Source organism: Esox lucius, chromosome 14 (assembly GCF_011004845.1).
Source record: "Esox lucius isolate fEsoLuc1 chromosome 14, fEsoLuc1.pri, whole genome shotgun sequence".
NCBI lineage: Eukaryota > Metazoa > Chordata > Actinopteri > Esociformes > Esocidae > Esox > Esox lucius.
In genome coordinates, this window is record NC_047582.1 from 19709457 (window position 1) to 19725931 (window position 16475).

The window sequence follows — 16475 nt, forward strand, 5'->3', positions numbered from 1 at the left end:
AGCTCTGCTAGGGGACCACTGAAGCACAGCCCATTCATTACTTCCATTAAACGAGTGAGATTAACCTATATCAGCTAATGCAGAATGAAAGTCATCCCTTTCTTCATTGGCCAGGTTAAGAGGGGTTGTGAGTGTGTTAGTGAGAGGATTAGAAGGGGTGACAGGTGTGTCAACAGATGAGTGGGTGTATGAAAGACTGAGTGAGAGTATTGTTCATGGGTGCAAACCTAGAACCACTCATGGGTTCATGTATGCTCGTTGTACGAACCGTCAGTATTTAGGAGTTCCCAATATGAGAGAGTGGGTTGGGGTTTGAGCACATTCTAGCGTGTTTACCTTAACACAGGGTGGCATGGTGATGTTGAGGTTACACAGGACATGCTGAGAATCCTCATACTTGGTAGACTTCCGCAAGAACGAAAGGAACCCTGAGGCCTCCTTATTGCTGTCTCTGACCTGATAGGCACACAGAGAGAGGAGATACAAGAGAAAGAAATGGGGGGGAAAGATGGAGAGACCAAAGGGAATGCAGAGGTAAGGAGAGGTCAGCAGAACAGATGAAGGGTGTAGAGGAGGATAAGACAGAGGAGATGGGGGGGAAAGGAGAGACAGTGTGAGAGAAAGAGAGAGAGAGAGAGAGAGAAGAACAGAGGAAAGGAGGAATTAGATGGCTGGCATTTTGTCAGGGCTGTCGAGCAGAAACACAGGGGAAGGAATGGAGGCAGTCCATAGGCAGGCGAGAGAGAGAGATTTACCTGTACATTTACCTGGACGTCTGTCAGATCAGACAGTAACAGTGACCGTGAGAGAGAGAAAGAGAGACAGTGAGACAGACATACAGACAAGCAGGCCGCAAGATTGGCAGGCAGGCAAGAAGGTGAAAGAGTTAAAGGACGTGCACACAGTTACGTATAGAGAGTAGGTAGGTACACCACAATGGAGAACACTTCACAGGCCACTCATCTGACTGAGACGGAAGTGAACGTCACCCACAAAGCCACACAGACTGACTTATACAGAGATATGCGTGGACAGACAGCTGGACAGACAGATATGTGTATAGATAGACAGATATGTGGGTAGACAGACAGCTAGACAGACAGATATGTGGGTAGACAGACAGATATATGGGTAGACAGACAGCTAGACAGACAGATATATGGGTAGACAGACAGCAAGAGAGACAGATATGTGGGTAGACAGACATCTGGAGTGGCAACACTGGTAGGATGTCTGTGAAAGCAACATGTTGGTCGGAAGGTAAGTAAGGATCTTGTAAATACTGACACGATTTGAAATCGATGGAGGGAGGGAGTGATGGAGATAGGGGGAAGTACACAATGATTTTAATGAACATATACAAGATAGAGAGAGCTGGACAGACAAATGCATGGGCGGAGCTTAGCGTTCCCTCCCATGGGTGCGAACCTGAGCGGCGGAGACTCACTCCCCCACCCCCAACACTAAAATCGCACTATTGCTACCTGATTTCCCAAGATAGAGGCACATACATTTTATATTTAATACTCCCAAAAAATGTACTTAAGTATTTGATTAACACAAGCTTGTTATTAGGCTACAACAAAACGTACCTGCATTTACAAAACTGTGCTCCTAGCAGCTGTTGGACCTGGATCATAACTGTATTCCTCCCTTCACTTGAAGCTGCTCCTGTCATTGTAAATCAAGACCTATCCATCTTCTCATGCTTCTGCTGCTCAACAACTTTACTAAAGACGTTTCTCAAGGGCATATATCATATAACATTTTTATAATTTGCTGTGTTTCTTTCCTCTGAGTGGCAGACATACCTACGTTCCATTTTTACCTTTTGTTACATAAGCTAGCTATCTTCCACAGCTCAGATCCTTAGCCAACGAGCCGACAAGATCCGACATTACACCCAGGGTTGCCAGATTTCACAAAATATATACTGCACATCCACTGTCCGATCACACAAATGCATTATAGAATAACAAAACAAGTATATATGTGTATCACTTCAGTGTCAACTAAATAGTATCTGGCAAAAAAAATGTTTTTTTTTTCTTCTGATTGTGATAATTTTTTCAACTGTAAGATAAACATTTTGTGGGCCCTCTGTTTGGCTGCCATGGGTGCCCAGCACCCATCACACCCATTTAAGCTCCGCCTCTGGACATATGGATACGCAGACATACAAGACATGTCAGAAAGTCAATAACAGGCTGAAATATAAACACACACGTCAAACACACAGACATGTAGACTGGATAAACGAACATCAACCGACCGTCAGTCAATTCAACATGTCAAACACATCAACAGACAGCGTGACAAACTGACATGTCCTGGAAGGAACAAAAATGACTGACGGTGAAAAATGGGAAGCCAGACCTTGACTGAGACGGGCAGTCTGTTATCTCTGAAGGCTTGGAAGCTGAAGCTACGAGGCTGCTGAGTGGCCTTCCTCACAGGCACCAGGTTCCCAGAGCACTCCAGGTGTAGTGGCATTCCCTCCATCACCTGAGGGGAGAGAACCAAGGGGGAGAATGTCCCCCACTGACTTCAAACGGTTATATATACCAACATCTGTCTGAAAAGAACGATTTAAAGAGAGTAGAATCTACTGACACACATACACACACAACACTCTCCTCCTTATTATTAAATAGTATGAGATCAGAAAGGTTCAGAATTAATGTACGACAACACAGTGTGGTTGAAAAATGCACAGTATGACACAGAAACCAAAGATGGCGGTCTAGTGAGATAGGTGGGATGGGCTAACAGCAGCTACGCGACGGGGTAAAACCAGAAAAGGAACCAGGCAAGCCTGGTTCCGCCCTCCCTCGATTAGAAGGGATGAATGTTGTTGTCCCTGGCTGGTTTTCGATTCCACAGTTTCCTATCCTATGTGGCAGACTGTGTCTTTAACCATTACGCTATTTAAATAGCTTTTATCATTTTAGATATTATAGATAATTAATATGTTGAAAAAAACTTGTTGCATAATTTATAATACATTTAATTAACATTTATCTTTTCAAACCATCTCTGTCTTCGTAGTGGGGGAAGATATTAAATATAGCCTTATTTTTAATTTATAGCTCTTTTGTAAAAAAAAAAAAAAAACACTCAATAATGCCCCCCTGCTGACCTCGATATCTCTGCTCCGGGCCACCTCGCTGAAGTTCTCATGAAGCTCCAGTGTTTTGTCCATCTTGTCGTCTGTCATGCAGTAGCATCGTAGGCGGCCATCGCGTGCCTCATTCATTTTGGCAAAAATGACAAACTTGGCCATGTAGGGCACAGCCATTAGCTCTCGGTACAGCAAGTTGGCGAAAGTCACCGCCTCAGCTGTGCGTGGACAGTCTGCCAGCCAGAACCTGAGCAGAGGAAGAGAGTAGAGGTGGATATGTGGCACAGAGAAAAGGGTAAGGGATACAAAAGAGTGCCAGCCCTTCACTTACGTCCAACTCAGAAATCCATTTTAAGTTCCAGGTTAATTTGACATGGTAAAGTAAATACACTAAGTAAGTTTATTTTATCTAAATGTTTTATCTAAAAAACATGTTTTTTTCCCCAGACGTCTTTTTCCTGGGTTGCTAAACTTTGCTACATGTAAATAATCACACATACATCCATCAGATTGTTGATGACCAGATGTTGGGGTATTGTTCACACCTCAAAACAATTTAAGGAAATATTTTTAGGACATATCACTAATAAGTCAAATTTTGATTTGTATTGAAGCAATTGCAGTGTCTGCATTGGTAGCAGTTAAAAGGGATCCTAATAAAATACGAAAAACAACACTGAGTATTATAGCAAAATGTATCTCAGCATGATTACAATATTACTGCGTTCAGGACAGATCAATTAAAAAGTATATAGAGTGAAAGCCTGATGTCAATTTGGGGGAATCAAATTTCAGGTGAAATTAATTTCAGATCAATGTTGATTATGGATATAATTAAGTAACATAAAAAAAAGGATTATGGACTGCAAAGTGGACGGAACGGAATATGGTTTCATACAGGATTGCAAATGGTTATATGCATAGGTTAAATAAGCAACAGTTCTGCTTCATACATTTAGTATAACCTATAAAAGGAACGCACACGGCTGACTGACATGAGCGTGAATTAGGACTGACCTTGCGGAGACGTTAGTCGTAAAGTTGGCGCAGTTGTTGGCATACATTAGCTTGGTGGTGCCCGTGATGTCCTCCCACTGGGCTGGTGCTGTTCCACCTGGGAGACAAGGAACCATTTCACCACACACCTCCGCTGTCTCATTCTCTCTCTTCCCCTCAGAGACAAGCTACTGCTCCCAGCAGGCCTGTACCCTTCACCCCTGTCCTAACCTCACTTAAGTTGGCAATTAATGCTTTTGGGAAGGAGCCAGATGTTGATGAGGGCAAAAGGTAAAGTCCAGGGTCAACCATACCGATGACACTGCAGAGGAGGCGCAAGCTGGTGGTGTCTCCCTCTCCTGCGTCACGTGGACTCTCCCTCCAGGAGGGGGGCAGAGGGATGCGTAATCCGATTGGCCGGTGGAACTTGCGTCGTCTTGGCTCAACAGTGACCACTGGGCTGAAGGTTGCTTGGTTACCAAGCTGTCGAGTCAGCAGCTCGTCTGGGATAGGCTGAGCCTGTAGTGGGTAGAATGAGAGGAAAGAGAAAGAGAGAGGATGGATTAATAGAGGATACAAAACATGATAAAAGGAAACAATATAACAGAAAATATTTAGAACTTTCAGTCTCACATTGTTCACCCTGCTGAGAGTAGTCAGACAAAATGACGCGTACTGACTACATAACACACACAGCACCAGTCAAAAGTTTGGACATTCTGACCCATAGAGTGTGTATGTGAAAGTGTGTGTTCAAATATTTGACTGATACTGCAATTGAACATACCACATCTGACCAATTTATAAAGGACACGCAGTCATACTCACACATAAAACCAAGTAATATGCACATTTGAATATCAGTTCATCATCTTAGGCAATGTAGCAGAATGTTCAGGAAACTGTACTGTGATGAAAGGCTGGATAAAGGAAAAACAAAATAAAAATACAATAATGAACCAAAGCAAACAAATTCATGAATGCATAAATTCAAAAGGACAAAGTATAAATGAAAGGCAACTGTGACTAAAACAATATAAAATATTATGATACTATAATGAAAAATGGATGACATAAGAAATGAAACAACATGGAAAACAAACCCAGCTTCGGTGTATGAAGGTTGCCACAAGGGCCAGTATCTATGTGTTAATACCATAGTCAGTTTGATGCATTAAATCCAACCTTTTTTTTAGCAGGGCAGACAGCACTGATTGAGTAAGCTGAACAGAGCAGACACCAAACAAGATGTCCCATTCAATCAAAGCTGATTGAATGCAGCCCTGGGTGTTTGGAATAGCAGCGCTGAAAGCATGACATAGCCTGTTCACTTCCAGGGAGCCTGCATGAAAAACGGCCATACTATTTACACAACCAATAGGGAAGGTTAGGTCTCTCTTTGCTTCTCTCTCCATCTTACTCGTCTTCTTCCTCACCTGCAGCCCAAGGCGAACTCTCTTGGTGACCGCTGTCTCAGGGAAGATGGCCTGAACATGAGGGACCAGCTTGCTGGTCAGTTGCCCGCCCTCTGGGCCAATCAGATCACTCTCTTGCTGGACACGGGACACCACAGCGAAGTAGAGGGGGAAATCGGTGGAGATGATTCGTCGGATTCTCTTCTTCTCTAACTCTTCGTGACTCTCTAGGTCTAAGGGAGTAGAGCGGGAGTGTACACCATGTATGAATACATACATCCATTATGTCTAGAACTTTGTTGTTACAGTAACAATATAAACTGTTAATTAGTTCAATAGGCCACTACGGCTGACAGATCTTTTTCTTTGTGGGTTCTGACCAACTCAGCTAATTCAACTCTTAAACCCTTTCTGCTTAATTGCACATTATCTCCCACACGACCCAGAGGATATTTGGACAATTTAACCAGTGTTCACTTACCTTAAACTGAGTCACAGATATGACCTTTATGACTTTCCCAGGATGTACTGCTAACATCAGAAACCCATCCCAAGACGGAAAAGAGGAGGCCCTCTTTACTACTAGTGAACATACAATTGCTAGAAAATCAGTTTCCTGAGCATCATACAAGACCGTCCAATCAAAATCCCCTGAAAAACTATTGTATTCTATGCTTTACATTCAGTTTATTAGAGATTGACAACTTTGTCTCCAGAACAGCTTGAATTCTTTGGGCGTTCTACAAGGTCTAGGAAACTATCCAAAGGGGTGGGACAATGGTACAGTCATGCTGCGATAAGGCCCGTTCCATCTCATCCCAAACAATCCCTATTAGACCAGGCAATGCTTTTCCACTCCTCAATTATCCAGCCTTGGTGATCTTCTAGGTTTTAGCTAACGGAAGTGGGACCCAGCATTCAACACAATAATAGCCTCCAAGCTTATGACTAAGCTCAGCACTGTGAGACCTCCATGTAACTGGACCCTGGACTTCCTGACAAGATGCTGATAATAGACGAAGATTAGCAACAAACAAAACATTTGCCAGGCTGGCCCTCAACACTGGGGCCCCTCAAGGGTGTGTGTTAATGCTTTGCCGTGCCCAACTCCAACACCATCATCAAATTTGCAGACAACACTACTGTGCCCTGATGGACAGTCGTATGGGACTGCCTTGCCAATGTGTAAGCCCAACACAAACAGCACTGGCAAACCTTTAATTGGCCATCCACTACCTCGTAGCACTGCACAATCCAGTACTAAAACTCTCTGCTTATAGCCAAGCAGTTGTCATTTGTCTTTGTTAAGTATTACGCACTACAACTTTTGTATTATTACTATCTATAACGATGCAGTTCAAACTGGACCCTACTGTAAGTATTTCCCAGTCAGTCTACAAATGACGGCCCTTTTGAACAGGCCTGTCTCTGCTAGTGGGTATAACAATCATGGTTATTACACTGACCTTCATCCATGCCGTTCAAAATGGTCTCTAGAACCTCGTCACCATAGCGATTGCGATGCTCCTTCCAGACAGAACCATTCTCACTGCGCAGAACCACCAGCTCCCGGTCCCCTCGACCCAGAGAAGCGAAGTGAGGAATCTCCACTATCACTGGCCTATGGGTGTATTACACATTACACATACTATTACAAGGAACGATGATTACCGCGTGAAGGTCCTCACTGACCCATCCAATAGAGTTTAACATACAGTCCAGCAGACACACAAAACATGAACGCACTCAAGAAAGGAGGCAGAACACACAGACACACACTCACCCTAGAAACTGCATGCTGGAGGGGCCGAGGGAGATGATCCGGCTGGCCAGGCCCTCTCCCTCCACCAGCGGAGGTGGGGTGGTGAGTTTCTGGGGTTTGACCAGGCGACAGGTGATGCGGGTGGGGGCTGCGCAGGTCCGAGGGGGGATGATGACACGCAGCCCATGGTGTCTGCTCCCACGCATGGAGCCCCCCCGGGCATCAACCATGAAACTGACCAAGAACCTGACCGGCAACCAACGAAAAACACCACAAATAATAGAATGTCTATATCTATCCATTCAAGTCTATCCTGATAACATTATCAGTCAACAGATAAAAAGGATATGATTCAGTAATGAAAGAAATATAAAATACACGGCCAATCCATTACACTTATGCTGGGTCAGTAATAGTATTGTGTGTAGCAGACTGTACAGCTCTTGAGTGTTATAAGCATTGGTAGTAAACTAACCCGGTGTGGATAGGACTAGCCACTGGGCTGACATTGTCGGAGGTCTCTGTAGCAGGACTGCTGGGGATCAGAGAGTCCTCATCATACTCTTTAGGCAGGGGGATAGGTGTGTGCTGTGGAGACAGGGAACCAGACAGAGACAGAGGCACTTTCCAATTGTCAGCTTTAACAATGGTGTTTGATGAGATAATAAACCGAAAGATTATAAATAGCTAGTACATCTAAAATAAATCTAGCACCTGTTAACAATCATGTTAAATTCTTTAAACCATTACCCCTTCCAGCAGGACGGTCTCAGGGGACACACAGGGGATTCTGGGAATAGCAGGAGAGTAGGGACTACAAAAGAAAACCAAAGAGAAAAAAGCTGTGAGTGGGCCTCACATGACCGGACCCTGAAGGACGTTTTCAGGACAACGTTTTCAGGACAGCATTTTCAGGACAACGTTTTCATGACAACGCTTTCCAGGACGTTTTAAGGACAGCTTTTTCAGGACAACCCTTTCAGGACAACGTTTTCATGACAACGCTATCAGGACAATGTTTTCAGGACAACGTTTTCAGGACAATGTTTTCAGGACAACCCTTTCAGGACAACGTTTTCAGGACAGCGTTTTCAGAACAACGTTTTCAGGACAACGTTTTCAGTCCTCTACGTACGTGGTGCCCAGTCCACCCTCAAAGTCTCGAAGGGTCTTCTTAGGAGACAGGAAGTCATCATCCTGGTCCTTCAGGTCATCTAGCTTCAGGTACCGAGCACCATCCATCCCCAGCAACTCATCGCCTGCAGAACACATAGAGACATTAGAGGAAATAACAGGACAATAAGAGAATGAGCAAAAGTCAGAAAAAGTGACAGAGCGTAAGAGAGACAACCTAATGGTAAAGGTATTGTGGCAAAGCTTTCAGATTTGCCACAATACCAATCCCCACTGCCAACCACCCATCCACCCACCCACCCATCCACCAATCGCCATATAATATAATAACACCACCAAGCTGTTTCAGATCAGTCCAAGCAATGGAGTCAAACTGACAACAAATAGAGCCAATGGATACCGATGGAGAAACCAGACAATCGACAACACGTAGTAGTAAACACATTGCATGGTAGACTGCATGGAACCGGTACAGCTTTAGTAAGCATGCCCATTAGAGATGAGACTTCTGTGTGAAAGAGAATGCCTTGGTTACTGGAAAAGGCTATTATAATAACAAGCAGTTCCAGAGGGCTATAGGGAGTCACTGTGTTCGCACTGTAACTTAAGTGCCTCTAAGCTGGAGTTTTATCTGTGCGATTAGCCTGTTAATCAAGACTAGATTCTTCAATAGCAGAATGGGGTTTGTTCTGTATTTCGCTTGTTAATATTGCTATTTAATAACTCTGAAGTCTTGTCAATGATGAATCCAAGGAACATTAATATAAATATCATGACCACATCACATGCCAATGAATCACTGACACTGCAGTTACACTGAGCACTGAGAGATTAGAAAGAGAGAATGAGGGAGGAAGATAGCTAAGAACTGGAGTGGAGAAAGGAGGATTGCAGGTAAAATGAAAAAGTGAGAGGGTTATAAAGTGTGATTGGCAAGAATTACAAAATGACAAAGTGCTTGTAATGGATACACTTTCATAAGCCACCGGACGACTGGAAAAAGCAGAGACAAGCACAGTCCTACCTAAAGTTAGCGCTGCAACGCCTACAAAACAAAATGGAGAAAAGTATTGTTTAGGTCAGTAATTTAGAGTCAGTCTCATGGCAGTGCCTGCCCTCCGAGTTCTTTTCTCTCTCCTAACAGAAAGTCTTGGATCCTCCACTGTAGCCCTGAACTAGGGCTGACAACCACAACCACAACCGAACCACCAAACACTATTTCTGTCAGAAGCCTTATGAGCTACCAATGAATTAGTCTCTTTAGTGCGCCAACCTACCCTCATCCTCGGACACGTCCAATATCTCATCCACGGTCTCGGGGAAACTCATCCGATGTTTTTCTGTTGTTATCTGTAAAAACAACAAAAAGTAGGAGAAAAAAGCATTACAAATGTACATGATTGAATGTAGTTCTGGTCTGCATGTTATAGTGTGTCATGCAGGTTGTAGCACAGTCTTTCCCACCATACACAAATAGACTATTAATGAAGGGAACCTTTAAGGCGGCTTACCACAGAAACAGCCTCTTCAGTGACCAGCTTCAGCACATCAATGACAGAGATGTAACCCAGACGCTTGGCAATACCTAGAGGGGATGTCCCATTCTACCACAGAAAACAGACCAGCGAGAGATTCACAGATCAGACACCAAAGGCTCTAGATATAGCCACCACCGAAAGCATAGCAACTAAGGGAAATAGATGGAGAGGAGGGAAGAACAGAGGAGAGGACAAAAGAGCTGAGGAGGGTAGTAGAGGACAGGAGAGTAGAAGAGGGAATCTACAGGAGAAGGGTGTAGCGGGTGGATGAGGAGGATGGATGTTCTTACGGTGGTGATCTCGTTGGGCTGGGCTCCATGTTTCAGCAGCAGGGTGACGATGTCAGTATGACCCTGCTGGGCAGCCTGGTGTAGGGGAGTGTAGCCCACCTACAGAGGGTGTGGCCAGGGGGAGCAGGGGGGCGTTGCCAGGGGGGGTGCAGGGGGGGAGCGGTGGGGCGTGGCCAGGGGGAGCAGAGGGTAACATGGGAAAGAGAGACAGCAAATGGAATCTTATTACCAAGATTGCTGACATTGACAAGGTGTTATCCAATAGAGATACCACGTCCAATCAAATGTAATGAAATGACGTGACTGGAGCCTCCAGGCAGTAGTGACAAGAGGCAGGGCAGAACTGCTCTGAGAACGGCCATGTCAGCCCCTCCAGTCAGTTGTTTTGAGATATCTGGGGGCGTGTTTGATTTAGTTTTTTTATTATGACACTTTGCAAGAAACCTGCAGTGATATTGTCCCAACATGAAAATACGCTGAATAGGACAATAAAGTTTGCTGGTGCGCTTGATTATACTCCTAGCAACTGTGAGCAATGTTGTTGCAGCAGTGGGTCAGTTCTATGTTCTGAGTGTACTATTGTATGAAGAAACACATAGTGTTTGATCAAATATGTAAGCCCGTGCAAAATCTGCAGGGAATTGTTGATATTGCAGAAACATGATGTGAGGACATAATCCTTAGAGGGACAGTTAGGGGTCCAGTGGCATTCTCGGTAACACTTTATTTGAAGGGGTGTGCATAAGAGTGACATGACATTGTCATGATACTGTCATAGCTATGACATGACACATGTAAGAAACATTATAAACGTTTATAAATGTTGTCATTAGGTGTCATTCGGTTGATTAAATCATTTTTTTATTGAAGGTTGACATTGTTTGGAATGTCTTTGCTATGAAACTTGACATTAACTGAGACAAGATAACATGCCAATGTCTTTGTTATGACAACTTGAAATTAACTGAGACAAGATAACCTGTCAATGTCTTTGTTATGACAACTTGACATTAACTGAGACAACATAACCTGTCATAAACATTGGCCTAATTATCAAACTTGAAGAAACTATTTAGCCAGTATTCTGTCGGCCATAAAAGGAACTTTCCTGAGACTGGTGCTCATACTCAGCATTTTGAGAAATATGGAGTCATAAAGGTAATCACACTCCTGAGTCACTGAAAATTCACCTCAAAATTATAGTGGCAACGCTGTTTAGCCATACACCATTATAATGGTGTCTTGGGAAGACTTTTCCATGATGTGAAAAAACAAGTCAAGTAAATATCAAAGTTTTTTGCAGGAACATAGTTTGTACTGTAATTTTGTTAATGTTGATGCAGGACATCCATTCATGTAACTAGTGGTTTGCATGGACAATAGGCTAAGTCATTTACATTATTCAGGAGATAATATACATAATCCAATGTGTTAATATGATTACAGTGCGGTAATCATTATTAAAAGGTAGACTGGCTACTTGCGTCTTCAAATAGGTGTGAAACATACAAAATGAATGGTCGCATTTGGGGTTGATGTAGAATTTTGAAGGACACTTTTATATTGAAGGACACTTACTACGGTTGGCCTATAGGGGGCAGTTTCACGTGGTCGTGTTGCGTTGGGACTGTTAACGATCAAAATAGCCGCGTGTTCTCGTAACTCTTCAAGGAAAAGGCACTTTCCTGTTTTACTGGTCGGCAAAGTACAAAAGTACACTGGACATTTCGATACAGTTTGATAACTTGCCTGTTAAAGTGTATGTAAAGGGTTGGAAAAGTGTGGTAATTGTATAACTATGACAGAGACCCATGTCTATGTAAAATAACATGACGGTGTTGCATTCCTTTGGAAAAAACTAATTTGTTACTGTACTGTACTGAATAGTTTTTTTTCGAACACAACGCTCCTGACAAAATCCCTAGGATTAATTTCATTTAAATTTGTAACTGTATTGTTTAGGAACTTTGCAATCGTTGCACTGTAAGGGTTAGCGATTAGCTTGTTCCTTGTTGTTAGCTGGCTTCTGTTGGTTTTTAGCTGGCTCCAGTTAGCTGTATGCTAGCTCCAGTCAAATGTTAGCACTGGGGTAGCAGTTCCGGGTAGCACTTTGATAAATTGCTCAGCCATGTTCTATTTCAGTTAACATGAATGTAATTTGTTAAACTATCACTATCTAGCCTACTTTATAAATACTTTTTAATGTGATTATATTATGAATAGTTTATATTAATTAGGCTATTGTTCATGCAAAGAACTAGGTACTGACTGTACATGAATGGATGTCCTGTATCAACCTTAACAAATTGCAGTACTATGTTGCAAAAAACGTTTATGTCCTGTGTCAACATGAGCAAATGACACTACACTCTGTTAATGCATTTGTAAACCATTAATAAAGTAAGGGGTTATCATTGTTAACCGTTTGTTCATGTCTTGTTCATCAATGTTCTTTCAAGGTAACTACTGCATTTGTTAATGGTTGTTCATGTCCCCTTATCGGAAAGTATTACCAAAGTAGAATTGTTGAAAGTAGTATTATTATTTTTTTTAAACATTTGTGCAAAAACAAAGGAAATGTATTGCTTTTGTTAAGGTATTTAAAAGCATTTGACGGACATAATTACATATTTTTGACATGTCCAAATTGTACCACTGTACTTGAGGTCAAGAAAAATATTAATGGCACTGTTATGAATGCATTTGACAGTGTTACAACACGTCATGACATCTTAATGACAAGTACAAATTGTGCCACTTTACTTTCAATATATTAATGACACAATTTTAATGTTCTCATGACAACCAATGTCAAAACCAACCACATATGACAGTTATATTTAATGCTAACACATAAAGCTAAAAGGTTTCTTCAAGTTTGATAAACAGGCCTGCATGTTTATGACAGGTAATGTTTCTGACTAACTGCGCCACAGCATGGTTTGGCGTTTGCTCCGTAGCCCACTGGAAGGCCCTGCAATGGGTGGTGGAAAATCACTGGTACCCAGCTCCCGGCCATCGCAGACCTCCAGCACAAGCGGTGTCTGCACAGGGTCTGCAGCATCATCAGGGACCCTTCACATCCATGCCACAAACTGCCCTCCTTCCATCAGGCAGGCGGTACAGGTCTCCTCATTCCCACACTAGCAGGCTCAGGAACACTTTCCATCTGCTGTAAGCCTTCTGAATTCTGTGACCCATCACTAACCATATCCACCCTTTGTTCTACTGGACTCTGAAGTTTTCAGTTGTTACAGGTACATCTCTACATCTGGAACCTAATTGCTGCTATCCCTGCATTTCAGTTGCACATGCTACCCTATTCCTTCAGTTTTATTGTACTGTACTTGTTCAATAGCAATAAAGTTGAATCTAATCTGTTGTTGACGTGGTTAATGTCAAGTTGTCATAACAAAGACTTGACAGGATATTTTGTCTTAGTTAATGTCAAGTTGTCATAGCAAAGACATTGACAGGATATTTTGTCTTAGTTAATGTCAAGTTGTCATAACAAAGACTTGACAGGTTGTGCTGACTCAGTTAATGTCAAGTTGTCATAATAAAGACATCCCAAACAATGTAAACCTTGCAAAAAAATGACATAATCAACCGAATGACACCTAATGAAACATTCATAAACGTTCATAATGATTCTTACATGTGTCATGTTTATGGCTATGACAGTATTATGACAATGCCATGTCCCCTTCAAATAAAGTGTTACTGCATTCTCTTGGTGTGTAGAAGTATAATATTATAGTATAGTAGCTCCTGGGTTGGACTTTCATGTATAAAGAGTATTGTATTATAGTATAGTAGCTCCTGGGTTGGACTGTCATGTATAAAGAGTATGGTATTATAGTATAGTAACTCTTGGGTTGGACTGTCATGTATAAAGAGTATAGTATTATAGTATAGTAGCTCCTGGGGTGGACTGTCATGTATAAAGAGTATAGTATTATAGTACAGTACAGTAGCTCCTGGGTTGGACTGTCATGTATAAAGTGTATAGTATTATATTATAGTAGCTCCTGGGGTAACTGTCATGTATAAAGAGTATAGTGTTATAGTATAGTAGTTTGTGGGGGGACTGTCATATGTAATGAGTATAGTATTATAATATTGTTGTAGAGTATAGTAATAGTATAGTAGCAGCCTCTCACTCTGGTCTTGCTGTTCACATGAACCTGCTGCTGCAAGAGGAACTTCACCATTTTGATGTTGCCATAGTGACAGGCCACATGAAGCGCTGTGTAGCCCATCTAAAAGAGAGATGAACAGAGTATGAGAGAGAGAGGGAGGAAGGAAGGATGGGAGAGAGAGAGAGAAAAAAGTTGGCTATGTTTCAATGGCCTCATTATAAACAGCTTGATGACTCAGTTGCACCTTGAGAAGTCCAGCCAGTAAAATATATTTGAATTTCAGAGGGCGCATGTGGTATGAAAGCACTGGACATGGCAGGCCATTAAATTGTGTGAATTAAACAACACTGTTTTGCATTGTCTATTACGTCTTACCCGAGTGGCAGCATACACTGATGCCCCATGTTTGACCAGGGTATCGGCTATCCCCACGTGACCTTCCTGGGCCACCAGATGGAGAGGAGTCAATCCATTCTGAGACACACAGGGGAAGGGGATGAACATAGAATGCTGCAGATCAGTCTGTTCACTAAGCAGCTCTGAGTCAGTCTGTTTGCTAAGCAGCTCCAAGACAGTCTGTTCGCTAAGCAGCTCCGAGTCAGTCTGTTTGCTAAGCAGCTCCAAGACAATCTGTTCACTAAGCAGTCCCTGAGTCAGTCTGCTAAGCAGCTCCAAGACAATCTGTTCACTAAGCAGTCCCTGAGTCAGTCTGCTAAGCAGCTCCAAGACATTCTGTTCACTAAGCAGCTCTGAGTCAGTCTGTTTGCTGAGCAGCTCCAAGTCAGTCTGTTTGCTGAGCGGCTCTGAGTCAGTCTGTTTGCTAAGCAGCTCTGAGTCTGTCTGATTAGAATATGTGTCCCAAAATGCATGTTACATTAGTAGGTCTTCACAGTGAGAGGTCTGACACAAAGATAGAAAAAATTTATGTGTTCCTCAACACTTAATCAAACCATATGTCTTATATACCCTGTGTAACATAGCAAGCTATCGCTGAATGCTCGCCTCAACGACTCCTGCATTCTGAGATTGGTCTCTCCAGTCCAGTACCTTGTTCCCCAGGTTGACATTGGCCTGTTTGGATATGAGCAGGGCCACCATGTCTGGCCGGCCCTCCTGGGAGGCCAGGTGGAGTGGAGTTATCCCCTGGAGGGACTCAGCGTTGGCCGATGCTCCGTACTGCAGCAGGCAGCTGGCCACCTCAATCTGGTTCTGCTTGGCTGCAATGTGCAGGGGAGTGTAGCCGTTCTATAGACAGACACAGGGTTGGGGGGAAATATGTGGGTCCAAGTCATCACACCGGATGGCGTAGAGGCGTAAATAAACCTAAAAGTAAGTATGGTCCATCGCTCCTCTTACCCGGGCAGTGCTGTGTGCGTTGCCTCCTTTGCTGACCAACAGCTTGACCACATCCAGGTTGTTGTGATGGACAGCCACGTGCAAAGGAGTCAGGCCATTCTGCTTCAACACACACACACACACACACAAACACAAACACACACACACCTGTCGTCATCGCTAGCTATTTAAAACAACGGAATATCAGCCCGCTTCTGTGGGCATGTCATTTTTTTTAACACTGAATCCTTTTAGGATGTTATTTAAGACAGTCTGTGATACATTTATGTTTTGTCTTTATTAGAAGCACCTTGAAAGGCACTATTGTGCTCTAAAAATAATGGTGCATTTGTTTTATTTCAGGAATGTGGGCTTTATTGGCTGGTTGTTTCACAGGAAAGTTCCATTAGCTTGAGGTGGGTCACTGAACAGTGTGACTAAGGGTAATGAACAGTAGAGGACAGTCAATGCCATGCTACAGGGTCTTCTGTGTACCTTTCCAGCCGCGTTGGGGTTCGCTCCTCTCTCCAGCAGCAGCTCAACTACGTCCACCTTACCGTACTTACAGGCCACGTGGAGGGGGGTGAAGCCTTTCTGCTTGGGCACACAAACACACACACACACATTCAAATTCAGCAAGAAAGAAAAAGCATAAAAACTGTTCAGATGTTAAAAGATTAGGAGTGAGATTGAACTTGGGGAAATAATTAGGATACAGAGAGAGCAAAGTCACTGTGAACCA

At 43.0% G+C, this 16475-nt stretch overlaps 1 protein-coding gene across 14 annotated transcripts in view; it reads right to left on the bottom strand.

Annotated features, from left to right (window-relative positions):
* Window positions 1-16475, bottom strand: part of ank1b (ankyrin 1, erythrocytic b) — an 85400-nt gene that overhangs the window by 16562 nt on the left and 52363 nt on the right. For 7 of the 14 annotated variants that reach the window (XM_020053629.3, XM_020053630.3, XM_020053628.3 and 4 more), the window contains 20 exons: window positions 16229-16330; window positions 15755-15856; window positions 15446-15643; window positions 14774-14872; window positions 14420-14518; window positions 10257-10355; window positions 9940-10032; window positions 9706-9778; window positions 9453-9473; window positions 8430-8553; window positions 8045-8108; window positions 7770-7882; window positions 7316-7540; window positions 6999-7153; window positions 5554-5765; window positions 4432-4636; window positions 4139-4235; window positions 3140-3368; window positions 2377-2505; window positions 337-456 (listed from right to left, as the gene is read on the bottom strand). In XM_020053629.3, the coding sequence (XP_019909188.1) occupies window positions 337-456; window positions 2377-2505; window positions 3140-3368; window positions 4139-4235; window positions 4432-4636; window positions 5554-5765; window positions 6999-7153; window positions 7316-7540; window positions 7770-7882; window positions 8045-8108; window positions 8430-8553; window positions 9453-9473; window positions 9706-9778; window positions 9940-10032; window positions 10257-10355; window positions 14420-14518; window positions 14774-14872; window positions 15446-15643; window positions 15755-15856; window positions 16229-16330 (2559 nt within the window). The remainder of the gene's footprint in view (window positions 1-336; window positions 457-2376; window positions 2506-3139; window positions 3369-4138; window positions 4236-4431; window positions 4637-5553; window positions 5766-6998; window positions 7154-7315; window positions 7541-7769; window positions 7883-8044; window positions 8109-8429; window positions 8554-9452; window positions 9474-9705; window positions 9779-9939; window positions 10033-10256; window positions 10356-14419; window positions 14519-14773; window positions 14873-15445; window positions 15644-15754; window positions 15857-16228; window positions 16331-16475) is intronic. The other 7 variants (XM_010877912.4, XM_010877911.4, XM_020053634.3 and 4 more) reach the window with 4 other exon arrangements.